General features: G+C 32.3%; 1 protein-coding gene across 1 annotated transcript; it reads right to left on the bottom strand.

Annotated features, from left to right (window-relative positions):
* Positions 1-769: 769 nt before the first annotated feature.
* LOC124362754 (ceramide-1-phosphate transfer protein) lies at positions 770-25,422 on the bottom strand. The gene is made up of 4 exons (XM_046817516.1): positions 25,135-25,422; positions 19,283-19,494; positions 6,576-6,751; positions 770-5,740 (listed from the first exon to the last, which is right to left on the bottom strand). The coding sequence occupies exons 1-4, from the start codon at positions 25,308-25,310 to the stop codon at positions 5,618-5,620; spliced, it is 687 nt and encodes a 228-aa protein (XP_046673472.1). The 5' UTR covers positions 25,311-25,422; the 3' UTR covers positions 770-5,617.
* Positions 25,423-26,006: the final 584 nt, after the last annotated feature.

Raw genomic sequence — 26,006 nt, 5'->3', positions numbered from 1 at the left:
CTAATGAATTGCCTAGAGGAAAAATGTCCTTGGTTAGATGCTGGAAAGGAATGAAACAACAGGATAGACTCCGCAAGCCTTTTAGTAGTGCTAAAGGGGATCACTGCGGAGCAGCCTTGTCCTAAAGTAAGGCTCTAATAATGCTGGGGATAAAATTCGAGACTTGAAGAGCGGCCTCAGGATTCAAGCAGATCACAATTGTTTATCTCTACATATGCTAAAAGGTGGTCTTGACTTTTATATCTAAGAAAGAAGGATATTAGAAAAGTACCCCTAGAATAGCTTTAAACATTCATTGTTACAGAATTTTTAGCATTTAACAGTGAAAAATAATACCAAAGACTTATTATATTTTCAAATAATTTATTGTCAACAATATACCACAATCATAAACCAATTAAACATGAAAAAATTTGTTAAAAATAGTGTAAAATTTCTGACTTTTGAGAACAAAGTATTGAGCAAAATTTCCTAATTGTCCAATTTATCTACTGTAAGATTGGACTCAATTTCATAACTTGTTCAATTGTGCTTTACCTAGGCATTGACAGTAGAAAGTGCTAAGAGTAAGGTACCTGTTTTCATTCCCATAAGCTCTAACAGATCTGAGCTTACTAATAATTGCTGTGGTGTACATCTCTGTTAGCTTGATGACCTGACAATATGTACACAGACAAGAATAGACAATAGACAAGTAAATATTTTGTTCAAAAAGTCCCTCCAAAGTCCAGAAGTACATAATTTAAGTAGGTAATAACACAAAATGCAATTTTAGGTCAATATTAAAATTTATTTCCAGCGGAATGTTAACCATTAAAAACACAATCATCACAGAATATAATTATAATATACAACGTTAATAATACTTTAACTGGTACCGAGTGACTAAACAATTACATGGTCCACTTTCTTTCAAAAACTAATCTAAATTAACTCTAATTTCACTATTGATAACTCTTATAGGAACACTGACAATGTCATGTGCTATGCAACAGGATTTCCCTGGGTTTTAACATCGTCAGTTGATCTCCAGAGGGTGAAACCAAATACTAAGCAGAGTGTATTAGTTATATAAAAGTTTTAGTTGAACACATTGATTCACAAATGGAAAAATGAGCTTACCAATTGAGCTAGATTTATTTCCACGTTCATTTTATATGATATTGTTTAAAACATTACTGTAACACAATAAATAAAATATAAGCAGTATGATAGGTTTTTTATTTAAAGATAATTTAATTTCAAACTCAATCTAGCCTTTCAAACAATTCCTTACAAGAAAAAATATAAAAATGTATTATTATATGTTTTTGAAAATTTTATACGCAATAAAAGCATTGGAAATTGGGAATGAACTGCATTGCAGGATAATGCCACAAAGAAACACTACATGGTTAAACTACATTTATATAGGTTATTTATAAAGAGTAAATTGTAAATAAAGTTTCTGCATCATCAGTACACAAAAATAAATAAGTTTGGTAACAATTTTCATAAATATTTACATTTAAAAATGTGAAATGTATACGATAGTCTATAAAGGAAAACTGAAATATTGCACTTATAAAACCTTATTTATTTAGAATAAATGAATTAGAGTTGTATAGTTGAACTCTTATAACATACAAAACACATATTCCACATAAAATACAGAAGAATACACTCAAACTATGCTGATCTTGGTAAAATTGTTTTATTTTGAATAAAACAGATCCATCATTAACATCCATGTCCTCATCACTTTCACTTAGATTATGAAGAATTATATTTTCGTCCTTTTTATTGTCTACAGTATCAAAATCAATCGCAGTTCAAAAAGAAGTTTTCATAATATTACTTGTAAATTCATCAAAATTTGGATCGTCTGGATTAGCCATTATAACAAACAACTACGCAGTAAAAAACAAACTGAAACACAATGAGAATAACAACAGTTTGCTTCAAAACTGATGAAAACTTTGTTTACCAACTAGTGATGGGCATTATTCAATGTAACAGAATAAAAAACAGTATTTCAGCGGCAACAGTAATCCCTGCAACATGTTGCAACAAACTCTCTCTGATTTTGGTACACAATAAATTCATTGGTTTCATAGCCGGCAATAGTAAATTTGACTCTTAAACTCTTCAGTTGTTATTTGAGCAATGGGGTTCAGCTGTTAATAAGCAGAGTTGTGGGGTGACCGTTATTATTTAATTGCCATAATGTTATCCACATCTGGACAACAGCAGCTTGTTTATGTTTTATAAAGCCCTAGAGTACACAAGCCCAAGTATATTTAATACACAAAATACATTGTGTGTTCCATAGCTGTGCTAAGTTATTATGTGTGCAATGTTTATACATATATAATTAAAAAACTTGTTTTTTTCTTACTAATTTAATTATTCTGATACAGACTGTGTTAAACCATATTATTAGTTTTTAATTGTATTATTAACTCTCATCAATGATAAAATTATATGATTAATTAATTGTTCATACAATAAACACCACAGTTAAAGTTTTGTAATATTTTGCAATGTTTTATTGGTTCAATAAAAATGCGTGTTCAAAATTATAATCACAAAAAATGTAATGAATAATGTTAGATTAATTCTTTAAAGGTTGTTCTTAATTATAACAAGGGATGTTTTGAATTGTCTAAAAATAAATTATAGTAAATACGCAGATGTAATGACAAAGTTTGAATACATTATGATGCTAACAAGATAGCTGAATAATAGTCCGATTTTTTTTATATTTCAATAATGTTCTATGTGCAGCAGCTACAGAAAAACATTGTTCAAAGAACATTATGCAACGGAAAGACGGATGACGGCTTAGCAACAGTCAATCGGCAATAGTTGCTGCAACTTGTTGGTTGGCACAATAACGTCGCAGCACGTTGCCGCTAAGCAGGGACAATTTTCATCTCTATTACCAAAACATTTGCAATTTAGCAGCTGAATAAAATGAATGTGCTTACTGTCACAGGCTATATGAGAAATGGCTTTCAAGACGACTGTCAATCATTACATGTATCAACACCGATGATAAAATACTTTGTCTAATCCTGACAGTCGAAAGGAACATCGACCTGCTCTCTTAGGGATGTTTTGAGAACCATTGGCCATTTCAAAAGTAATAAAATGTACAAATTTTTGTATTTATTTACACTATTTGCATTTAAAGCATCGGCAGTTCCGCATTTTTAGGCACTAGCTGCATTGGAAGGGTTACATTTCTATAGGTAAACCGCTTACAAAAAGACATTGAGCGATTTTAGTTCATGCAGAATCCCCACCTATCCGAGGATCCTTAGCACTGCTCGGCACTCGCCCACTTACTCTATCCCCTGACCTGGCCACTGCCACTTAGTGGCTAATCTCACACCAAAACGCAGCTTCCCTGAATACGTCTATGGCTACATTAGTCTGTTCAATTAATATTTTACGCTTGAATAGGCCTACACTCAAAAATACAATATACTAATAGAATAGGTAAGTTGCTGCAGTGTAAACAAAATGGTGCAAGCGAGACACAACCCACATAGCTGACAAATCAGATACAAGGAGATGCTTGTCCCACTCCCCACCAATGGAGGAGGCCCCCTCCTCAGTATGGCTGCTCAGATATTAGCTTGTGCACAGGTTTCTTTGTGAGTGGTTTATCTATAGCATTATTAACAGTAAAAGTTACTGACACAATTCAAGAATATTTGCATTAACTTTTAGTAACACTTTGGAGTCCAGAGCAGAGATATAACTATGATGGTGACAGTAAAATCAATAAAAATGCTAATGTTCTTTAACCTATTTAAATTTATAACTAAAAATTGAATCTGTAATTATTCATGAATGCATGAAAGCTTTTCACACCATGTCTATAACAAAAATTTTGTTAAGGAGATGGATAGCTATAACTCCGGTGTCCTGCAAGAGGATAATATTGTTAGAATTGTTATATACTTGTGCACACTAGTTAAAAGTGTAGTTCACTTAACAAAATTTATTTCTTACAATTCAACACTTTTAGTGCCTGTGTCCGTATATACTGACGTTCACGGTAAAAGTTCTACTGTGATAATTTGTTGTATGTATTATAAAATTTGTTGCTATATAAACAACCTACCTATGAAAGAACCAAATTGCAAGAAAAAGATTTTTATAGCAATTTTGTAAGATTAATTATACGTTTAGTTTAAAATTCAGTATCACAACACAATAAAGTGCAAATCTAGTTTTCTAAAAACAAAATAACTTTTAGAGTTTTTAGAATATTAGTCAAAACTTTATAAGTTTATGTTCTATTTCAATTGATATCATGTTTTATAGAAAAATAATTTTTCCAACATTTTATTTATCATGTAATTTTTTGAATTTTTAAAATTAAATTACATTTAAATATAAGATTTGTTAATTATTTTGCATTGTACTTAACATTTTCATTTCTAAATAATTTTTAAATTTTTAAGTGTTCACTTATTCAGAACTCAGTAATAGTGTGTGTATTTTATAAACTGTGTTTAGGAATCTCATGAGTTGAGATTGGGCCTATGAGAAAAAGTAGGTTTACATAAAAAAGTAGTATTATCTTTACAATTTTATGGATACTAAAATACTTTATGTTGCATGTTAACAATTTTAGTTGTTTAAAATAGTAGTATCAGTTATTCTGAGTAAATATTTGTTTATTATGCATGTACAAACACATTTTGTAAGTACTACTTGTGTGCTTTATATAATAAAAAAAACAGTGTATGCATATTTTATGTTTTTAATTAAACAATGTATCTGTAAAGAAAAAATTAAAGAGCTCATCTAAAATTGTTTTGATTTTATGGATGTTTTAGTCTAATGTCAGAAAATCATTGAAATAGGCTCAGCATTTTTCATCAGAACCTTGAGATAAAATCTGGCATTTTTTTGACAAACTTTTTATTGGCTCCGACATTAAAAAGGTTAAACCTTCAAAGTTTAGTTTACAATAAATAAGTGAATATATAACAAAACATCTTAGTGAAGTTGACAGGCAACTATGGTGACATATCAGAGGACAAATGATGGTAGGTGTTTCTACATATTTCTCCAATGCTTCAGACAATGGTCAATGGCTTTATTTTCAAAGAGAAACATGAATGATTGGACACTTACTTCAGAGCCCAGGCTTGACCAGTGCTGCATCTAGTCCTTTAATTTTAAACAAGATAAACTTGACTGGTTAATTAATCACTCTTATTAATCAATAAATGAGTATCTGTTTTTGAATTCTAATTAATTTATTCCAATTGTGTGATGCAGTCTTGTTAACTGTATTTGTTTAGTTTAGTCAATGTTTTAAGTAATGTAATGTTTAACTTTCAAATTACATAGTAGTATACAAACAAGACAACTTTAGATCCAGTATGAATACAAAACAAACTGATTTAAAATATAATTGTAATACTATTTGGCATTTCTTTATTTCAGTACAGTTTAAAAACCTGTAACTAACTTACAAAAACTTTGTGGTAAAATATAACAATAGAATTCATTGATCCAGTAAATATAGTAATAAACCAACTATAAAATTTAACACAATAGTATATCATTACCTAAATAAAACTATTTATCACAGCCACGTCCATGTGAGCAACTAAGGTAAATTAAGAAGATCCTTCTCCTTGAAGTAAAGTTCCGTTCGATTGTAGACCTCGTTTGTAGAAAGTAACATGTCAGGCAGAGCACTCAAAGCAGACTGTGTGTTTTTCCCACATACCTGGAATGTCACTTGTTTTAGACACACACATACAGACTGTACAATGACTAGAAGTAAATATGAAACTGGTAGCTGGGTGAAGACCTTTTATCCAACAATAATAACTTAATCTAGGTGAAGGGTTATATCAGTATAACAATTTTCGTTGTCAAAATCTCTACTCTGTCTACGTAATATTGATTTTTAAAAATACCCAACATTTTCAAAGAGTTCTAGATTGTACATATTGTGCATTAAACAACCAGTAGTGTCCATTAATGTGCTGTCGTAAACAGTTGGTAAAACCAAAGTAGATGTAATACTGTATTGAATATTGGAGTGTGTCGGATTTTAAAATGAGTATTTTGTAAACAAATATGTTATATGCTACTTTGGAAATAGAAACATGTTCACTTATGAAGATATATAGTTGAATATCTTTCTAAAAATAAACTTACTACTATAAAATAAAACTATCATTTTTTTAAGTACTCGAGCCAGAAGAGTTATTACAAGCCGGTGCACCCACAGATCTAAAAAGGAAAAATTGAAAACTTGAATATGCTAGCAATTGTGAGGAAACAGTGACACACTGGTGGGATCTACAAGAGTGCGGGGTGCCTGCGTAAATCTCTTGGTACATGCACATTGCACAGGTCACTGCAAGCATTTTTTACCTTTCTAACCTCTTACTAGTTGTTGTCTCTGTGGTCTAAAACACTAGCCATCCTGTATATCTCATGCACATGTGAAAGCTTTAACCAAGTCTTGCAGTGTTGGTAGTGAATGTGTTAAAATAATCAATGTACTAAAACTACTGTCTTACTTCAAAATAGATATAAATATATGGACTTACTCTTTCAAGCAAGACATCTCTTGTTGGCAAAACGAACATTGCCAGATGGGCTCCTTTCCTGATCAACCATGAATGGTATTTTCCTAATGTCTCATCGTAAACTTCTTGTCCTATAGTATTTGTCTTGTCCCCAGGCTGTAACTCTCCGATTCTTTTTAAGAACTGCCTTAGAAAGTCTGAAATCATACGTTTATTAATGATTATTTGGCAAAAAATCGTTTGGAAATTTATAAAACAAGTACTTGGATAAATATATGTAAAATGTATAACATTATATCAATATGCAGACAATATAGCTGTAACAAGTACAGCCTACTATGTTTTTATGCATAGAAATTGAGAAATACTTTTAAAGAGATAGGCTGATTTAAATACTAAATATGAATTAACTAGACGTTGCCCATGGCTTTGCACACAATTTCCTATTGAATAATTGGTATGTCATCAGGAAGATCCTTTTTAAATGGCATAATACGAGTAAACACTCCTGAAATAAGTGATGGTCACTGAAGATATTCCAATCTCGTGATCCATTTCAGAATAATAGGACTTTGTTTTGGGGTCCTGAAGTCGGATAGTGAAACATTTTCAGAATAGGTAAATACTCAAATTTCTCTGCAACACTCCATAATATTTCAATACTTTCCACAATTTCAGTAACAACTGAGTTATTTTAGGCCTGCATGATAATGATAATAATTTTCATTCTGTGTGAGATCTATTTGTATAAATATTACTAATTATATTAAATGGTCTATATTATTTTAATACTAACGGTCAAAAGATTCAAAAGTTAAACAAAATTGTGACTGACTCTTATTTCTGGATTTTTGGGTGTAAGAACAGTTCTGGTTCAAATAAATTATATTTCAGATGTCATAGTAGACTTTGTCTTGTTGTCACGATAAAAAAAATATACATGTAGATATGAAAAACCAATGTCATGTAGGTTGTCTTTGAAAAACATGATAAACATTTGTGTCAAATTTTACTTTTCTACAATATCAGAGAGTTGGAAAAACAAAATATAGTACTACTACAACTTCTAACCCCATTTCAATCCCTATGAGATCTGCATGAAAATCTTTTCTTTTTTTCTGTTAGGACACGAGACACATGTATGTCAAATTTCATAGTTGTAGGTCATTTAGAAGTTGTAAAACAAAATGTAGTTGTAGGGCTTGCAAACCCATATAGGCGTTTGATCTTCATGAAATATCTTTTATGTGTCTGGTGAGATCATAAGACGTGTATGTTAATCTTTCTAGGAGATTGAAAAGTTGAAAAAGGCTATCAGTAAAATCAATGCTGACCTACACCACGTGCCAACTTGGTCAATCCAAAATGGTCTCAGGCTCAATATAAGCAAATACATAGTCCTGTATATCACTCCACAAAATCTGTTACAGACCCTTAGTGAAAATGGGGTGGCAGTGATGCTCGAGAGAGGAAGTTGGCAGAATCCAAAAGCTGTAAACCTCAGCTATCACGTTCATTATCAACCTCTGAGACGGGTTGATCATATCTCTCCTTTCCGGGATGCTGTACAGTTACTTCCCGTGGAGACAGTGTGCAGGCTGCTGACGTGTTGCATGGTTCTCAAATTTAGAGAACCACATTATCTTAGCAAGAAACTTGTATCAGGGGGAGAGGGTCTCTCAACAAAGCACCTGCCAAGATGGAAGATTTCACTTCCTGAAAGTAGGTTTGAAGTTGGAAGAAGAGGCTTCTATTATTTTCGTCCTGCCATTTGCAATGGTCTACCCGAATATATTACAAGTGTTGTATCTTGTTTGTCTTTTAAAGATAAGATGAAGGAGTTTTTAATCAATACCAACTAGTTTGTGATTACTGAGCTGTGATTTGGTTAGAACAGGGTAGCGCAGAGAAACTGAGAAATTTTGAAATAATTATAATAAACCAATGAATTGTACAAACAGCTTTTTAATGCTTAAAATGTGTTAGGCAAGAGTGGAAACTACATGAAAAATGTTTGAAATAACAATAAAGCTAAAGTCACTTTTGAAAAATAACATCAGTTAAGTGCTGTCCATTGCGCCTAACACATTCATTCAATCGAAAACTTATCATTGTGTGACACTTATCAGTGCTGCCATTGACAGATTGGCAGTATGTGAGGTGGCTCTATCCTGTTGAAACCAGATTTTCTGAATGTCAATATCTGGAAAAGCATGAAGCCTTGGAGCAAAATATGTCTCTAGCATATGACTGAATGTAACGTTCAGATATGACAGTTACAGTGGAACCATTACCATCCTCAAAGGAGTAATTATCCCTCGACAAGACACTGCACACCATACAGTAACTTTAAGGTGTGTAACGGACATTGATGAAGTTCACCGGGATTTCTGCGAGCCCAGTAACGCATGTTCTGCTTATTGACATGCCCATTTAAATGAAAGTGGGCCTCATTAGACATCCAAAGATTTTCAAGGAAATTTGCGTCCTCATTGATTTTAGTCAGTAGCTGTTCACAAAATTGTAAGCTAATTCACCGTCACTTGGTTTTAAAGCTTGAACAATCTGAAGCTGGTAAGGATGAAACTGCAGGCCGTGCAATTTTCTTTGCACACTCCGATGTCAAGTCGCAATGATGAGGCGATTTTTTGTACAGAACGACACGGACTGCTTTGCACTGTGACTCGCACTGCATCAACATTTTATGGGGTTCGAACAGTCACTATACGCCCAGGAGGTTTTTTCTTTAAGGCCGAACCAGTCTCTTCAAAATTCCGAACCCATGATGATATGGCATGTGAAGAAGGAACTCGACCGCGGGGAGGAATATCATAATGGCGTCGGAACACTTGTTGTGCAGCTGTAACACTGTCGCTATTTTTGTAATACGCTCTCATAGCAACGGCACGCTCTGCACCACTCCATAGCTCCATCTGAACTAAATGGCCATTATTACTTGGCATCATAACTTCCGTCCCCCACTCCTACGAGACTTGTAGGTGTACCAACAACGACTTCAAAATTTCCCATTTCTCTGCGCCACCCTGTATTTAGTGTTGACCTGAGTTGATTTGAAAAACAGTTGTATGTTGAAATACAATCATGAATAACAGCATTTTTATTCATTATTTATTTAATCTACACTGGATACAGCAAAACCAATATGTCACTAATACTGAGGATCTGTTTTCTCAACTTCTTGTCCTAAGAGAAAAATTGTTTTAACTTTCTATAGGCGCCATCTTGAAAGCTTAAAAGTTGTTGGGATATCATACAATATGTAAAAATAATAATTAGAGTGAAAATTGGTTCTAATATTAGTCAAAAAGGTCTTAGTATAGTAGTTATTTAAAAACTTTTGAGATATAATAAATTGTGTAAGAACACACTATGATTAATCGAGGCAGAATCAATCCTTTTCCAAATTTTGTACGGCCTATAATATTGATAATTAGATTATTTAATATTAGTCAAAAAGGTCACTATGCATCTATGTTGGAAATAATTGAGTAAAAAGTGTTGGGTGTATATATAGCAAACATCTTGAAACCTTCAATTGTAAGTGGTTCACAAACATACTAGCTTAAGGCATGAAGATCATCTTTATTAAATTTTCTAGTGTTCAAATTAAAATATTTACAATAACAAAATACATAAATCATTTATCAAATAAAAATACATAAAACAAAGAAGATTAACACAACTACCAACTCTACAAACTTTAAGACTTAAAACATAATACAATTAAAAATATTATCCAGAAAATGTCAAATAAATAAATTTTACAGTTATGTTATAGTTATATAATAGTTCTATACAGTAGTTTTTATCTACATTAAATCTCATTGAGTTTGCCTTATCGTATTTTTATGGATTACAGTAAGAGCATCATTATTGTTAAGACAATTAGAGGAATCATAATAGAGCCATTCTATTTCAACATCATCTAAAATCACTTGAGACAAGTGACTATTGCCATGTCTTTGTTCATATGAGTTATTGTTGGCCAGAAAGAAAAGAAAATAAATAAATAAGACTTTTACTTCGAAGAGATTTAAAAAACATGATCGTTTACTAAACAAATCAGGTCAAACAATTTACCCAATAAAATTACACCTAATGTTTTTAAAAACTTCAGATTTATTTAAATCTTGAAAGCACATATAACTGCCATAACCTAGTACATCCGGTACTTATCTTATAATTGTGGAAAATGTTCATATAATCCTTTTAATCCTGTTTAGCCTATCCATTCATCAGGTTTACTATTGTTGTAAGTTAAGTTAGCTATAATAAAATGTTCATTCAATTTGTTATTTGTAAAATAAAGTAAATATAATTATTTAATTAGGTTTTTTCACCTACTTTATAATTACTTGACTATGGATGTATCCATAAGAAATGTTGATCTTGTTCGAAGTCAGTTGTGTCAAAACTATGTTCCACAGGTCAAATCTAGCCTGTGAGAGGATTTCCACTGGTCCACGGCCAGTCAGTAAAAATTAATTTTGGTCAATAGCAAAGTGAAGATGAATTTTAGTACTGTGAGTGAGATTATTGTACTAGGTAGTCCGAGAACTTTTACTTATCTTTTACATAATATTTCTGAAAGTATATCTTATTATATTATTAAACTATTAAATTATATTTTATTGAAATTCGGCTTTGGATAAATGCTCAAACCTTACAAATATAAGCCTTCTTGGGATTAATTTCTCACGCTATTTTTAACAAGCTTTCGAGTCACAACAATATGGTAAGAAATAACACCAAGCTTTACTGGCTCTCTCTCAATATAAGTTTCCATTTTGTGTTAATGTAAACTAAACACTTCTTCTACATCTTTTATCTACATCTTTATAGAAAAAATGTTGATGGTCAGAGCTGTGAATTTAATTATAATTGGAATGTGGTTATAAAAAAAAAATATCGCTTTGTAAAAAAAATTATGTCTGTTGAAATCTTATAAATAAAATTTAATTGCAAAATGTGTTGCTACATCCTAAAGAACGGATAGATAAATTTGGCTAATTTTTAGTGTAAATGTTTGTTTTAATTCGAGGAAGGTTTATTAGAAAAAAAGATAAGAAAATTTACCCGGAATATTTTGGCGTTCAGAAAAAAATTGTAATATTTATATTTTATAGTCCAATTTATTGACACTAAACAACTGTTAACACTTTCAGCTGAAGCTCGTCAAAGAGGCTGACACATTCGTTTACGTTTAAATTCTAGAACATTGCTGTATTAGTAATGTTTTGGAGAGCAAATATAAGGTTAATATCTAAATTTACTTCTGACTGTACCACTTATGAATTTAAAACAACTAATTCATCGAATATACTATTTTAACACTGTTATAAACAGCAACGTAATGAACAAAGATGTGAATGTTTTCATGACAATTTTACAGTGACTCAAGGAAAAACAGAGGAATGAACACAAACATGCCTCAATGAGCCATTCTTTCCCAGATTACAGTCCAAAAAAATCGAGAGTGAACATGAAGCCTTATCATTGTGATGTAAGTTACAAGTAGAGGAAAAGTGCTGCGAAGATTTTTTGTACTACATCAAGCTATTGAAAAATTCATGATTTAACAGGCCAGCCTGTAGAAGAGCATTCTGATGTCATTGGCTTTGGAAGCCTGCTATTTGCAGTACATCTTATCACTCATCTTATTTATTGAACTTGTAACTTCTAAGCAAAGAATCATTTGCAAACTATGTCTTCTAACATGTGAAGGTTTTTAGAACAAAACTTGCTTTTTTTTTAAAATCAGTCGGAAAAGACAATGAGACCATTTTTAAACTTTCAAGAAGTTTGCTAGTGAAATTCCTGTGATATTCCCATTGCATTATGCAGTGATACCAATGTGAAATTAAGATAGGATTTTCTAACTCACTTTGCTGATGTTGATCAGCAGCAGAAATGATAAAGCTGTTTCAAAATACTAAAAAGTTTAAATTGAAAACTCACCTTCAGAACTTTAAATTGAACTTTCTGCAAATAAAAACTTTAAAAAGTACTACAACGAATGCTACAAGAATCTTGTGAACCTACCTAGACATCTTCTAGTTTATAGGTAGCTTTGAAAATGTATTTTGTACCATAGTTTTAATAATTACTTGGATTTATAGTTAATGCGCAAATCGTGACACATCCATGTTTTTATATTTTTCATTACTGGCCTTTAAGTTAAAGAAAAGCAAATGGATAATATACTCTTCCTCTTATACCAGAACCATATATCCGTATATATATTTCTTGATCGATGAAAACATCAAAATTACTTCAGCACCAAAAATTAATCTAAGTTGGATTCCAAAACCAACATATGTGACCATTTTCTTGGTGAGCGTAATTCAATTGTAGAACTGTAAATAAATTATACCGGGAATGATTTTAAACAACTGGAACATACTCATATTGACCGTAGTAACTTTTAATTTGTACAATATACTTTCATCATTGGGACAAAAAGGCAAACTGTAATTATAATACTTGAAATGTATTAGACCGGAGATGGATTAAAAGTGCTGGTAGTAGACGCTTTTTGACCCATTGAGGTCAGGAATGAGGTCTTGAAAACCAAAATATGTATATATTTATAGATCAAGTATATAAATTAAATCACAAGTGAATTTAATCAGCTGATTCTTTTTCACCGCAGTCATTTTTAGGCCGTACACAAGTTATCCTATTTTCTTCATCGGAACAAAGAAGAAAACCAAACTATGTTATTAGAAAAATCTTAGATTGAAAGTAAATTTCAAGAGCCAAAAGAAGACGCTTTATGGTCGATGTTGGTTTTCGTTGGTATATATTTTCTTGAGCAAGACACAAGGCAAACTCTACAATGGTACTGGAAATATCTTAGACAGAAAGTGGATTTAATAATTAGACAGAATTTGATTCTTTATAACCAAATTAGTTCATCGAGACTTATCTAATAACCCTGCAGCGATCACACCTTATCAATTAGATACCAGGGAGTGAAATGCCACCATTTTTGTTTATCCCGACTATCAGCAATGTTAACCTGTATGTGAGTTCCCCTCATCACCACCTACATCTCAGTAATGAATATAGTTTTCATGAGTTAACCCACAATAAGATCCTTTGTATTTAACAGATACAGTGCGACCAACCCCATAGTTATTGTGTTTGTATCTTCTAGATACAGTGCGAATTTTAGTGTTAGGTTTATTTTAGTATTAATAGTGTAGTTTTTTACATTTTAATGTTGTGTTATGGCTAGTAACTGCTTTAATTTTTGATTTGGAGTGTGAAGAGGACATTACACATTAGAATGAGATATTGTTCAATGACAGTGAAGGTAATAGTGTAAATCTAAATGAATTTGGTATCAAATCTGACACTGACGGTGAAGATAATGTTGAAGAACGCTGTGAGGATTCTGAAAGTGAGCAGAGTGGTGATGAAGAAGACATTCAAAAAGAACACAATATTCCTGTTATTGAAGTAGAAGTTAGGCTGATGAACAACAGCCGCTACAGCCATTACCCCAGCCTCAACAGGTACATCCAAATGAACGTTTATATGTAGTTGCTAAGTGTGGAAGAGATAGATTCCTAAAATGGTACTTATTGCCTCGCCCACAAAATCAGAGAACATTGGCTCGAAGTATAATAAAGCATCTTCCAGGTGCTATTGGACCTGCGAAGCAAAGTAAAACTCCCCTAGAATGCTGAAGAAATCTTTTACAGAGGCAATGCTACAGTCAATTGTTAGGTTCACAAAACCAGTACATTTAGAGTATTCGGGATAGGTTTGCATGAGTCCATGATGCAAAGCCCACGGACATGATTGAATTGAAAGCATGTATTGCGGAGTTAACCATTTTAACAGGCAAAGTTTGGAGGAAATTTGGGCCACAGATGGCTCTTGTATAGAATAGTTTAGAATGAAATGAGTCTGAAGACGCTTTAAGTTCTTGATTTGGTGTGTTAGATTTGATGACCTGACTACAAGACCTGTCCGCAAAGAAAGTGATAACTTAGCAGCAATAAGGGAGATATTTTGAGATCTTGTAAGCAACTGCAAAAGATCATATTCATTAAGTGAAAATGTTACCCTTGATGAGAAGTTAACAATACACTCCATCAAAACCCATTAGTGTAGTATATGTATATGCCTTTTTTTTACTTCCCAGGGAGGTGTTAACCCAGTAGTCTGGTGGTTTGTGTGTTTAAATGAGCAGGCATTGGTCTCGGTAAGTTACCAAGAGCTTTTTTACGTAAATTTGTGTTAATAATTTATTGTTTTAAATAGCGGTTAATAAAATTATACGTCTAAGATAATGGTTTTACGAACTGCATTTGACATGATTAATGGCAACTTTTTTTAACTGCCCGGACAGTAACAAAAGTTAAGATGGTAAATTATTAACTTTTTTCACATACAGCAATTCTAAAATTGCATACTGAAACACAGAAAACTTGTACTTATTTTGTACATACATTTTGTCTTAATCGGATCTTAAGTTTCCGAGTCTTAATTTTGAAAGTTGCAGTTTGGTTGCGATTTCTAGTTTGCTTTATATGTTTAAATAAAGAAATATATAAGCTAACTTTTAATTTAACTCCTGTTATAGCTCTGCTATTTACAGTACTAAGAAGAATTTTTGGACCAGTTCAAGAAGGAGACATATGGCGGATCAGGAAGAACAGAGAACTAAGAGAAATATACCAAGATCCCGATGTGATTGCACTGATCAGGAGTAAAAGAATGAGATGGATGGGCCATGTTGCCCGTAGGGGAGAAAATAAAATGATAAAGAAGGTGTGGCGAGGGGAACCAGAGGGAGTGAGGCCATTGGGCAGACCTAGAATGCGATGGAGAGATCAGGTGGAGAAGGATTTAAGAACGATTGGCGCTACACTGGAAGTGGCTCAAGATAGAAGAAGTTGGAGAGACATTGTTGGCGAGGTCAAAAACCATCTGGGTTTCGAGTGGCCACAGGAGTAAGAGTAAGTATAGCTCTGCTATTTAGTCTGTGATTAATGTTTAAAGGTATCTATACTTTTTGATTCTCGAGTAATGTTATTCACGCAGAAACTGACAAAACTACGCAAAAACAGTTGTGATATGACACGACTCAACCTTCTATATTTTTGCCACCCGGGGTAAACGAACCTCCTTGTTCTCCTCCAGCTGCGGCTCTTTTTGTATCCTTAGTATTCACTACTTTTTAAAAGATATGAAATCTATCTGTACACCTGATAGAGTTCCAGTATATTCTCTTACTTCCCAATCCCTTTCACTAATCATCTTATTCCCTTGGTTCTGTCCAGAAATTGAATTAATTTTTATAGATCTAATCAGTATATTGTCCCTGACTAGTGTAAAACGAACGTAAAGGCCCTGGCATAAAAATTGCAATTACTATCTGGTGTATTGCATTGATTCCATTTTCAATGGTATAACTCACTGAGATCGCTTGTTTCCTTAAATTTTAGTCACGGAATAACTGGTTTCTTATTCATGTTAATACCTCGTCTCTCCAGTTTTGATCTTTTTTATACATATATAAAACTAAAAACCACAAAAAATGCTCAATAGAAGATTTTTTTCTACACCAATAGTGGTGCCAATAAGGCCTATGTAATAAAAAATATTTCCTTTATAATTTTGTAACATTCAATGATTTTTTGTAGATGACACAATTATTTGTCTTTCTGCTAACAAGTGACAAATAGAAAGAAAACTAATACATTTTCATGTTTGAAAATGAAAGTCATCTAGTTATTAATAAATATTTCTTTGAATGTAAATTATTTTACAATATCAATTCTAAAGCCAATAGTTATCGATAATACTAGTTGATAATATTCCTAAAAAAAGCATAGGATTTACAACCTATATTTAGTCAGTAACATAACAAATAGTATTAAATTTGTTGGAAACTGCAGAAACAGTGCCAGTCTTAAATTGTGGGTCAGAGATCTGTAGTGCACAAATTTTCTGTACAAGACCAAGATTTTGCCAGTACACAAGGTCGGTTCAAGGAAAAAAGTACGAAATAATGGTAAAATAATTGTCTGTTTACCACTCGGCAGCTGACATCCCCGACCATAAAACCAGCAGACATACTGGCATTAATTGATACAGACATAGAAAACACAAACTTGGAAATAAAATAATATTGAAAAATTACACTATTTTGTTGCTATACGTTTTTAAATAGTTTTTTATACACAAAAACTACAAAACATGTTTTAGTTAACAGTGATTTTCCTACTATCGATCAAATTATCTACAAATAGATGCAGTAGACTTGTGACGATGCACCAAAACAAATATAGAACATTTGAATAACTGTATAGCCAAAATATTATTCAGTTAATCTACAGTGAATAAAACTTTGCGTAACTCTTTTATATATCTAAATCTTTTATATAAGAAATACAACAAAATCACGTGTTAGCAATGGTAATTTGCACACTACTGATCAGCTGTCATCCACGAATAGACTTATTTAGATTCGACATCAAGGTATGACACATCACTAGTCATAATACTGCAAAATCTTTACTTTCCAACCATATTTTAAAGAATCCTGTTGGCATCGGAATCAAGTGAAAAGAGCCATAGTATTGAATATCACCTAGTAAAAATTCCAAAAGAGATATTTATACAAATTCACTCATAATCCATGCTTTTCCAAGTTTTCATGTCAGTGGCAGCCCTAGTTACAATCACGCAAAAGTATTGTGGCTCTGAATATATATCATATCTGACTAATATACGAAGAATGATCAGAAAGTTATCTGTTAAGAAACTTAACAAAGTGTGAATAATTCACGATCTGTAAAATAAGTATGAACCAGTAGCGGACAGTAACTTCCATAGTTAGCCCCAGAATGCAAGCATAATTAACGTAATCAATTACTTGCAAGAATAGAATCATGCCATCACGATAATAAAGCTACAAAGTAAATAAATACAAAAAATACTGTGGTTTAAGTCAAATGAGTTTTTTTAGATTGTAGTCATGGATTATGAAACGACATGGTGTAAGGTTCATCATACACATAATGATTTGTTTCCAACAGTTTGAATAGTCCAACCTATCATTCATGCAGGATACTCGTTCAGTTAATTAGTTGATCAGAGAAATGATGGGATTTCCACCAGCCGTTGTCCAAGCAATGCTGCTCTGACAATGAAAACTGACATATGTAAGGAATTCGACCGGAAGGCTATCTGGAGAATGGGGATAGTAGTTCAGTCAAGGTTTGGATATGACCATGATATCAGAATATAACTTCACTTTCTTCATTTTAACCAATGTAATCTGACAACCAATCTAATCACATATTAGGAGCAATCGTTTACAGGCCAAAATCGATCAGCCGACTTAAATTGTCTGAAGTATTGATGTGTGTATAGGGACTTAACGTGACATAGGGGTAGAACTAACCAAAATAAACTCCACCACACTAGAGGAAGCAAAATTCAATCAAAATTTTGTTCAAAATTGGTTGACTGCTAATGAATTGGTTGTAAATGAAGAAAAAACTTCCACAGTTCTTTTTGGAATTAAAGAAAAATCTGGCCCGGCTGATAGTCTTCCAAAATTTCTGGGATTCACTTTGGATCCCACACTTAATTGGTCACCGCATATAATTGGCCTCAAAAAGAAACTGAGCAGCAGTATTTATGCTCTGAAGCGTTTGTGTGGTGAGTTGGATCAGGATGGCCTCCGCCAAGCTTATTGTGGCCTGTTCCAGTGTCATATGATGTATGGGTTGATAGCATGGGGTAGCTCTGTCCATGCTCAAGATGTATTTCTTGTTCAAAAAAAAGCAATTCGTACTATAGCAGGAGTTGGCAGGTTTGAACACTGTAGAAATTTATTTAAAGATCTTGGATTACTAACCTTGTTCTCATTGTATATTCTCCAATGTCTGATTTATGTACGGAAAAATAGAGACAGGGTTCAACATAGAGGTAAGATCCATGCATATGAGACTAGATTTAAGCATTATGTCGACATGCCTCAAACTAGACTCCATAAGAGTGATAAGAGCCCATTGATTATGTCTAGTAATGCCTTAATAAAATTCCTCTAGAGATAAGACTGCTTAACAATGCTAGTTTTAAGATAAGAGTTGAGGAATTTTTGTTAAAAAATGCTTTTTACTCTATCCAGGAGTTCATGAATGGATAGTGGACAATCTTAGACTTTAAGATATAACTGTGAGTATAAGTATGATAAAATTTGTGACTTGCCTATGTATTTTTGTATGAAATATTTATGTGGCCAATAAATGATTTTGATTCTGATTCAACCTTGGATTAAATGGCATCAACTGGGGCTCGTGAACACATCGTTGATCACACATTGTAATAACTACGTACTGTCTACTAACTCTGTAAACAATTCGGTAATATCCCAGACCATTGGAGTCTTTACAGCTTGCACAGATCTTCATTCACAGTTTCACCAATCATGTTAAGTACCATACAATATTTGGATACATCAACTCCTGAAGCAGGATATATAAAATTATATCTTAATTTCATAAGTTCTTAGAGACAGAAAAACTACAGTACATTTTTCCAGGTTTTATTGGGAGATCATTCTTAACTTATCCGGTCAGGTGGCTATCCTGATCTTGCAATGTAATCATGAGAAAGCTGCTGTAAGAGGTAATAAAGCAACCACTAATTCACATGAATTAAATTCACAAAGTACTCACCCAAACCTCTATGAAGTCGTAACAGAGTTCGACTTCCAGAAATATAGGAACTGTCTTTCAACATTCCCTTGTCTATTTCAAACTGAACCATTCTTTTCATGGTTGAAAAGTTGTTTGATTTATTTGCAGTGCGTACTTGTTCTAAGGCTTCCATCTTACTGCTTATTTCTGAACCAACAAACCCAAATACTGAACCCATCAGCTGGCAAAATCTGAAACGTAAACAAAATTTCTTATAGCTTATCTAGAGTTTTTTATTGATTATAAAATTTTATATTGATTGTTAAAATACAATAAAGTATCAACAACAATAGATTACCATACAAAATTGGTATTCTATTAAAAAATAATATCCTCAGAGTCGCCAGAATCACTTACAGTTTCCAGATTCAGAAATATCAAGAGACAATTAGGTTAAATTAGCTAGTAACTGGGAAATTTAAGCAACTTCAATCTAATGTAAGCTTGGAAAAACTTATGACTGATTATTGCATTGAATAATTTCGTTTTCCCTCTTTAATTTGGCTGGTCTGACTGACACTTGCTCATCAGCCTAAATTCCTATGATAGTGCACGTCTTTTAATGGCATAACAGAAATCTTTTTAACATATTCGATGCTATGTGTCATGAAATCATGGCATCGGTGGCCTTCGTCACTGACCAGTATGATTTGATCTCACGGCATCTGGCAATATGAAACAATATTGCTTCAGTTTAGTGGTGCGTGATTGAAAGATGTTTAAGTTTTTGAATTGTCAATTTTTTCAGAGTACCTATACCATCCAGACAGATTGGAAGGCTCTTACAAAACATAAAGTATAAATAAATAAATTGACAATGCAGGTCAGCCTAAACAGAAAAAGCCATACCTATAAAGTGAAAACTGCCACACATCCATCTGTTCTAAGTAAGAAGATTAAGACTGGTGGTCACAAATTCCTCAAGAGAATAGAAAAACCTTACTTATAAGCCAGCGTGACAATTGAGCTGCACGTAGTTAAGTTCTGAACTCTTGTAGCGGTTTGCAAATATTTATGACTGGCTATTGTTTTCTATAACCTGGAAGAAGGTATAATAATATCCTGCGCCCTTCGAGTATTATAGTCATGGACCTCTTGATAAGCTAAATTGACCAAAATTCTCAACGCCTTTCTTTGCCATGTGCACACCTGGCTAGCACCCTTACCATGTACCAAGAACATTGCAGCATATTAGAAAGTGACCTGTGAAATTCGCTTAAGTAAGAAATAAGCATCATATCTTCACCGACACAAGATTTAAATTTTCTTTGTAGGAGGACCTACACCTTGTTTATCTCTTGGGTCAACACACGTATTCCTCCCCTAAATTAGTCTGTTTGTCTACAGTTTTGTTTTGTGATAATTATTGGTATTATATCATTCATAGCCCTATTAGAAGGGTAAAAAGTGATTCCGAAGAGTCAGAAGACAGCCAATCATCTTGCCAAGTGTACACCATAGACCTCTCACTTTTTGTGATTTGATTATTTTGTGTTTGGCCATTTTCGTCACATGTTATTAAATAACCAAACTAGCATGTGATCGGAGTACCAAATACATGTTATAATTTTAAATATTGTGGTAGCATGCTGGGCTGGTAAGTTCCGGCTTTGAATTCCGGGGCACTAAGCACTGTAGTATCAATCTTCATTTAAATTAAATTAGGCTAATGTCAATTATACAAATGTAATGAATCCAGGCTACAGTGAAAGTAACTGTAATTTTCAACCGCTTAGCTTAAATTAAAATAATGATTGCAATAATAGTTAATTACTAATTGTTAAACATTTAGGGTTAAAGAATAAATAGCTTGATTAATTAAAAAAAAAGGTCTGTTCAGCAGGAATTTTTCTCATAAAGAGGTTGAACAACGTGTCAGTTCTGAAAATTCTGACTCCTATCTTTTGAATAGTCACATGAGTTCATCTTTGAGCAGCTGACTAACCAATTAATTGTTAAATCTCAATTATTGAAATTTGATACTGCTTTGATTAGTAAGCCAATCAATTTAGTCAATCTTAACAAGATTTGCCTAGAAAAAAACAGCTTTCCTTTGTAGGCCGACTGTTACATGATTGACCATCTCAGATTGGATATAGGGGTGGAGAGGGAATCATCTACCAGACCGGCCCCAGCCATTCTCTATGCTCTGGCCAGTCAATGCTCTTTTTAATGTGTTATTATATGTGCCTGTGTTGCATTCCACTATAATCAATGAATGCCTTGAGCAAAGAGTCTGCATTAAGTTTTGTCAGATACTTGACTATTCTGCTTCAAAGACAATATTTGATGTATTGATTTGATATTTGATGAATGATGTTATTTTTATGATGTTTATTCTATGATGAGTATTTCTTATGATGTTTATTCCTTGTTCTCATTTCAAACTACGTTCGGTAATGTAATAAAAATTTAGAAGTTAGTTGTACAATTTGGATTGTAATATTGTACATATATTTGGGAAATAAAAAAATCATTTCATTCATTCATTTAAGCTGACTCACAAAGCTTTTAGTCAAGAGTCTATGAATGATTGTGTGTGTCTATAGTCTCAGATAAAAAGAGTGGCTGTAACAAATATTTCACACAAATAATCAAGTTCACACAAATAATCAAGTAAATACAACGCAATCTCACAAAACACTAACGGACAAAAACCTATTTGAGGAACCTTCTATTTTGTTGACCTGGGTCAACAACAAACAAACACTTGTTGACCAAGTACTAAAAGTTCAGTTATCTCAATGAAAATTGGAAAAAACAAATATTACTAAATTTTCTACACCAAACGTAAATTTGAAGTTGGTAGGACAAGGTATTATAATATAACTATATTATAATACCTTGGTTGAAAATTACAGTTACTTTCACTGTAGCCTGGATTCATTAAATTTGTATAATTGACATTAGCCTAATTTAATTTAAATGAAGATTGATACTACAGTGCTTAGTGCCCCGGAATTCAAAGCCGGAACTTACCAGCCCAGCATGCTACCACAATATTTAAAATTATGACATGTATTTGGTACTCCGTTCATTGAGATATCTCAATTCCTACTACCTAGTCCACATGTTTTCGTCAGTTGTTGACCAGGTGGTATAAGGTAACATAAGGTGATATGCATAATTAGAAACAACTATGTCTGATTGATTTCAAATTTTCAGACGGTCTAGAAAATCTTGTTCTAAGTTTCATTGAGATATCTAAATTTTTGTATCTAGTCAACAGGCTATCGCCGGTTGTTGACTAAGATCAACAAAATAGTCCGATCCCCTAGTAACCCATTGCCAGTATAGAAACATTGGATTGCAGCTGTCAGTAAAACATTTTGAAATATTAATATTATGCAATAACTTCAGTGATAAACCTTTCATGTTCGTAGACTTAAAATTCCCCCTTCCATCATGAGCTCAATTTCTACATGGCAGCCCATATAATGAAATAAAAATAATCTTTATTCATACGTTGCATATTCATATACAAAGAATGGTGTCAATGTTAGATATGCCTCTCTAATAAAAGTTAGTTTAGCATAGTAGTGCTCTTACAATTAAAATTTACAATTATATACAACAAATTTCACCTGGTTCACATAAATTTGCATAAATAGTAATAGCCTAACTTAATTTCAATAAACATTGAATCATAAATGTGTGTATGTGTATATATATATGTAAATGGGTCTTTCATAATTCAAAAGTTATACTTTAGCTCTGGAATGATCTGTAAAGTACTAATTTTCATGATTCAAGCAAATTTTAGAACAAGTAGATCAATTGTGCTATTCTTGATACGTACACATCTTGATACTCGATAAAATAGGTATTTTTTCAGATTTTATATTTTGAAGCACATTTGGTGAAAAATATAACATATATTATATATACTTATATATACATATACTATATATAGTATATTATAGTATATGTATATATAGGCTAAGTGTATATAATATATTTTATATTTTTCACCAAATGTGCTTCAAAATATAAAATCTGAAAAAATACCTATTTTATCGAGTATCAAGATGTGTACGTATCAAGAATAGCACAATTGATCTACTTGTTCTAAAATTTGCTTGAATCATGAAAATTAGTACTTTACAGATCATTCCAGAGCTAAAGTATAACTTTTGAATTATGAAAGACCCATTTACATAGCCACAAATGTATGTATAAAAATATGTTGTCTGTATAGATGTATAAAACAAACTATAGCCTAGTTTATAGCAAATGAAATAAAAATTGTAAATAAATATTGAAGAATATGTTTTAAACTTCAAATTATGTAGCACAATGAAAGAAAGTGGTATACTTCTGTTTTAGTACAACATCAACACCCACATCATTCATTAAACAACTCGAACTGACTAAAGTTGTTGCATCGAGTGATGCAACAATCTACTAAATACTTGCTTTTGAAACCTGTCATGATGACTGGTCACTGATAACGATTACAAAGGTAATCAATATTACATACAGACCATAGGCTTAAATAACATTACTGAAAAATGTTTTATATGTACAAATAAAATAAGATTTGTTTTCTGACATTTTTGTTTGTTTGTGGTTATCCACATAAAGTCATAATTTCAGAAATCTGCTATATTAAAATATAAATCCTCTTACATAAAAACACTCAATTCCCCACAGTTGCTCCAAAATTAGAACTTTTAAGTGATGGTACTTTAAGTTTTTACAATAAATAATAACTCATATATATTTTTATGTAAATTTACTGAATTTTGTCAATGCAACTGTCAACTGCTGTAAATCTTGACTTTTAAGACATCATTGAAGTTTTTCTTGTACAATTTATAGCCAAATAAGGACAGTTAGCTATGTACAATATCCAAACAAAAGTTTAAAAGGGTATGGTACAATAAGCGAACCCGGTTTTTTTATATCGAAGAATGTAATCACTGATGCCTAATATTTGCATCTCAAATCCTAGACTATCAATCGATATAAAAGTATCTATAGTCTTCAATAACAATCATATGTTTTAAATTAAAATATAAATTTAATTTAAACCACCATATTTGCTCGTCTCACAATTACAGTTGTTTCTTTCCACAAATTTCACATAATGGGTTTTTCGGTAAAAGTCCAACATGTTGAAGCCACGAAAAACATGTCTTATCATCTTTTAAAGCAATGCCGTGTAGTTTGTTTTAATTGACTGGCATTTTTAATAATCAAATGTTACTTATATAAAATTGAAATATTACCCTACGTGTATTATTTTAAAGTGTTTACAGCTGTTGATATAGCTTATTTTAAGTTAATTGTTCAAAATAATTAATCAGTATCGATTGCTTATATCGATGGTTATGACTAAGTGATATCGTTTGCCAATTTCGATATAAAAAACCGGGTCCGCTTACCATACCCTACCCGTTTAAAATCTAGCCTTTTCCTTCATATAAATGATATATTAGAGTATTATGTAGTCAAACATAAAAATCATGAGTTAAAATAAAATAGAACACGATTGTCATAAATGGTTACTGGTTCTATACTTAAAAGGGGTTTTATTATTTAGAATTATTGGGCTAAAGCATGTATTATCCACAAATTTACCCATTTTGTAAACATGTTTACAACTCAATCTTCCCAATTATAAAACGGATTACATGGGGCTATATAATTGGTTCTCTATTATTATCAAAGTATGTATTATGATGTATAGGCTAAATTTGAATAGAGTATATACTTTTAGATATATGACACAGCAAGCCTGGTTATGTATTTTAAAACAGTTTATGTTGCAAAATAGGGCTAATAACTGTCAGTTTAAGTGTTAAAAGTCGTATTTTAGAACAACTTACTTTTGTAATTCTCTGTAAGCATTTACATAGGTATCCAATTCTATGTCTCCATCATCAATAAGACAAGCAGCAAAATTGTCATGAACACTTCTGAAATCGAAGAAATGTTCACTGGTTTGTACAGAAGTAATTTCACCATTAATTTCAGATTGGTGTAATTCCTTTTTCTGAGCCATTATAATGGAAAAACACTTCAAACTCAATTAAAATATAAATTAAAGTACAACTAAAATGGGTCTTCAATGCCGTGTTGCTGCTGCCGTTGAGCTGCAGTATAATAAGTAGCCACTACGACAATCGAACCAACTATCGATTAGAAATATCTAAACTATCGAATATGAATACATTTGACCTAAAAATAGTCATAATATTTGACCACCGTGAAGTTAGCGTCACTTTATCATCCAGACAGTCTAGTGCATCAATGTTGCAGTCATCAATCTGAAGGCGTTAACAAAAATTCAAAAACTGAGATATATTGTATAATACTAATTATAAAAACGATCTTTCACAAAATCAACACAGTTTTTTGTATTTATTACTTTCCACAAAGGTTTCCCATTAAATGTGTCATAAATAAAGATCCCAAATATAATAAGTAAACCGTAGGAATGTATCGTAAAATGGACGTTCTCTAATAAAAGCCACTCCTGAGATTAAAACAAACAAGTGCCCGCAATGAAACTTTGTACACAGATGCTCTGTAAGCTGAACTTTAATATACCAACGTCAAAAATGTTGTGTCGGCCGTCAGAGGTCCTATCGTCTAATTTAAATGCACCGTTAGACGGACATTCTCGTATAAAAGTCACTCCTGAGACTAAGCCAAACAAGTGCCCGCAATGAAACTTTGTACACAAATGCTCTGTAAG

The sequence above is a fragment of the Homalodisca vitripennis genome, chromosome 5 (assembly GCF_021130785.1).
Source record: "Homalodisca vitripennis isolate AUS2020 chromosome 5, UT_GWSS_2.1, whole genome shotgun sequence".
In the NCBI taxonomy this organism is placed as follows: domain Eukaryota; kingdom Metazoa; phylum Arthropoda; class Insecta; order Hemiptera; family Cicadellidae; genus Homalodisca; species Homalodisca vitripennis.
The sequence above is the reverse complement of the archived record's forward strand: the minus strand, read 5'-3'. Positions and strand labels throughout refer to the sequence as shown.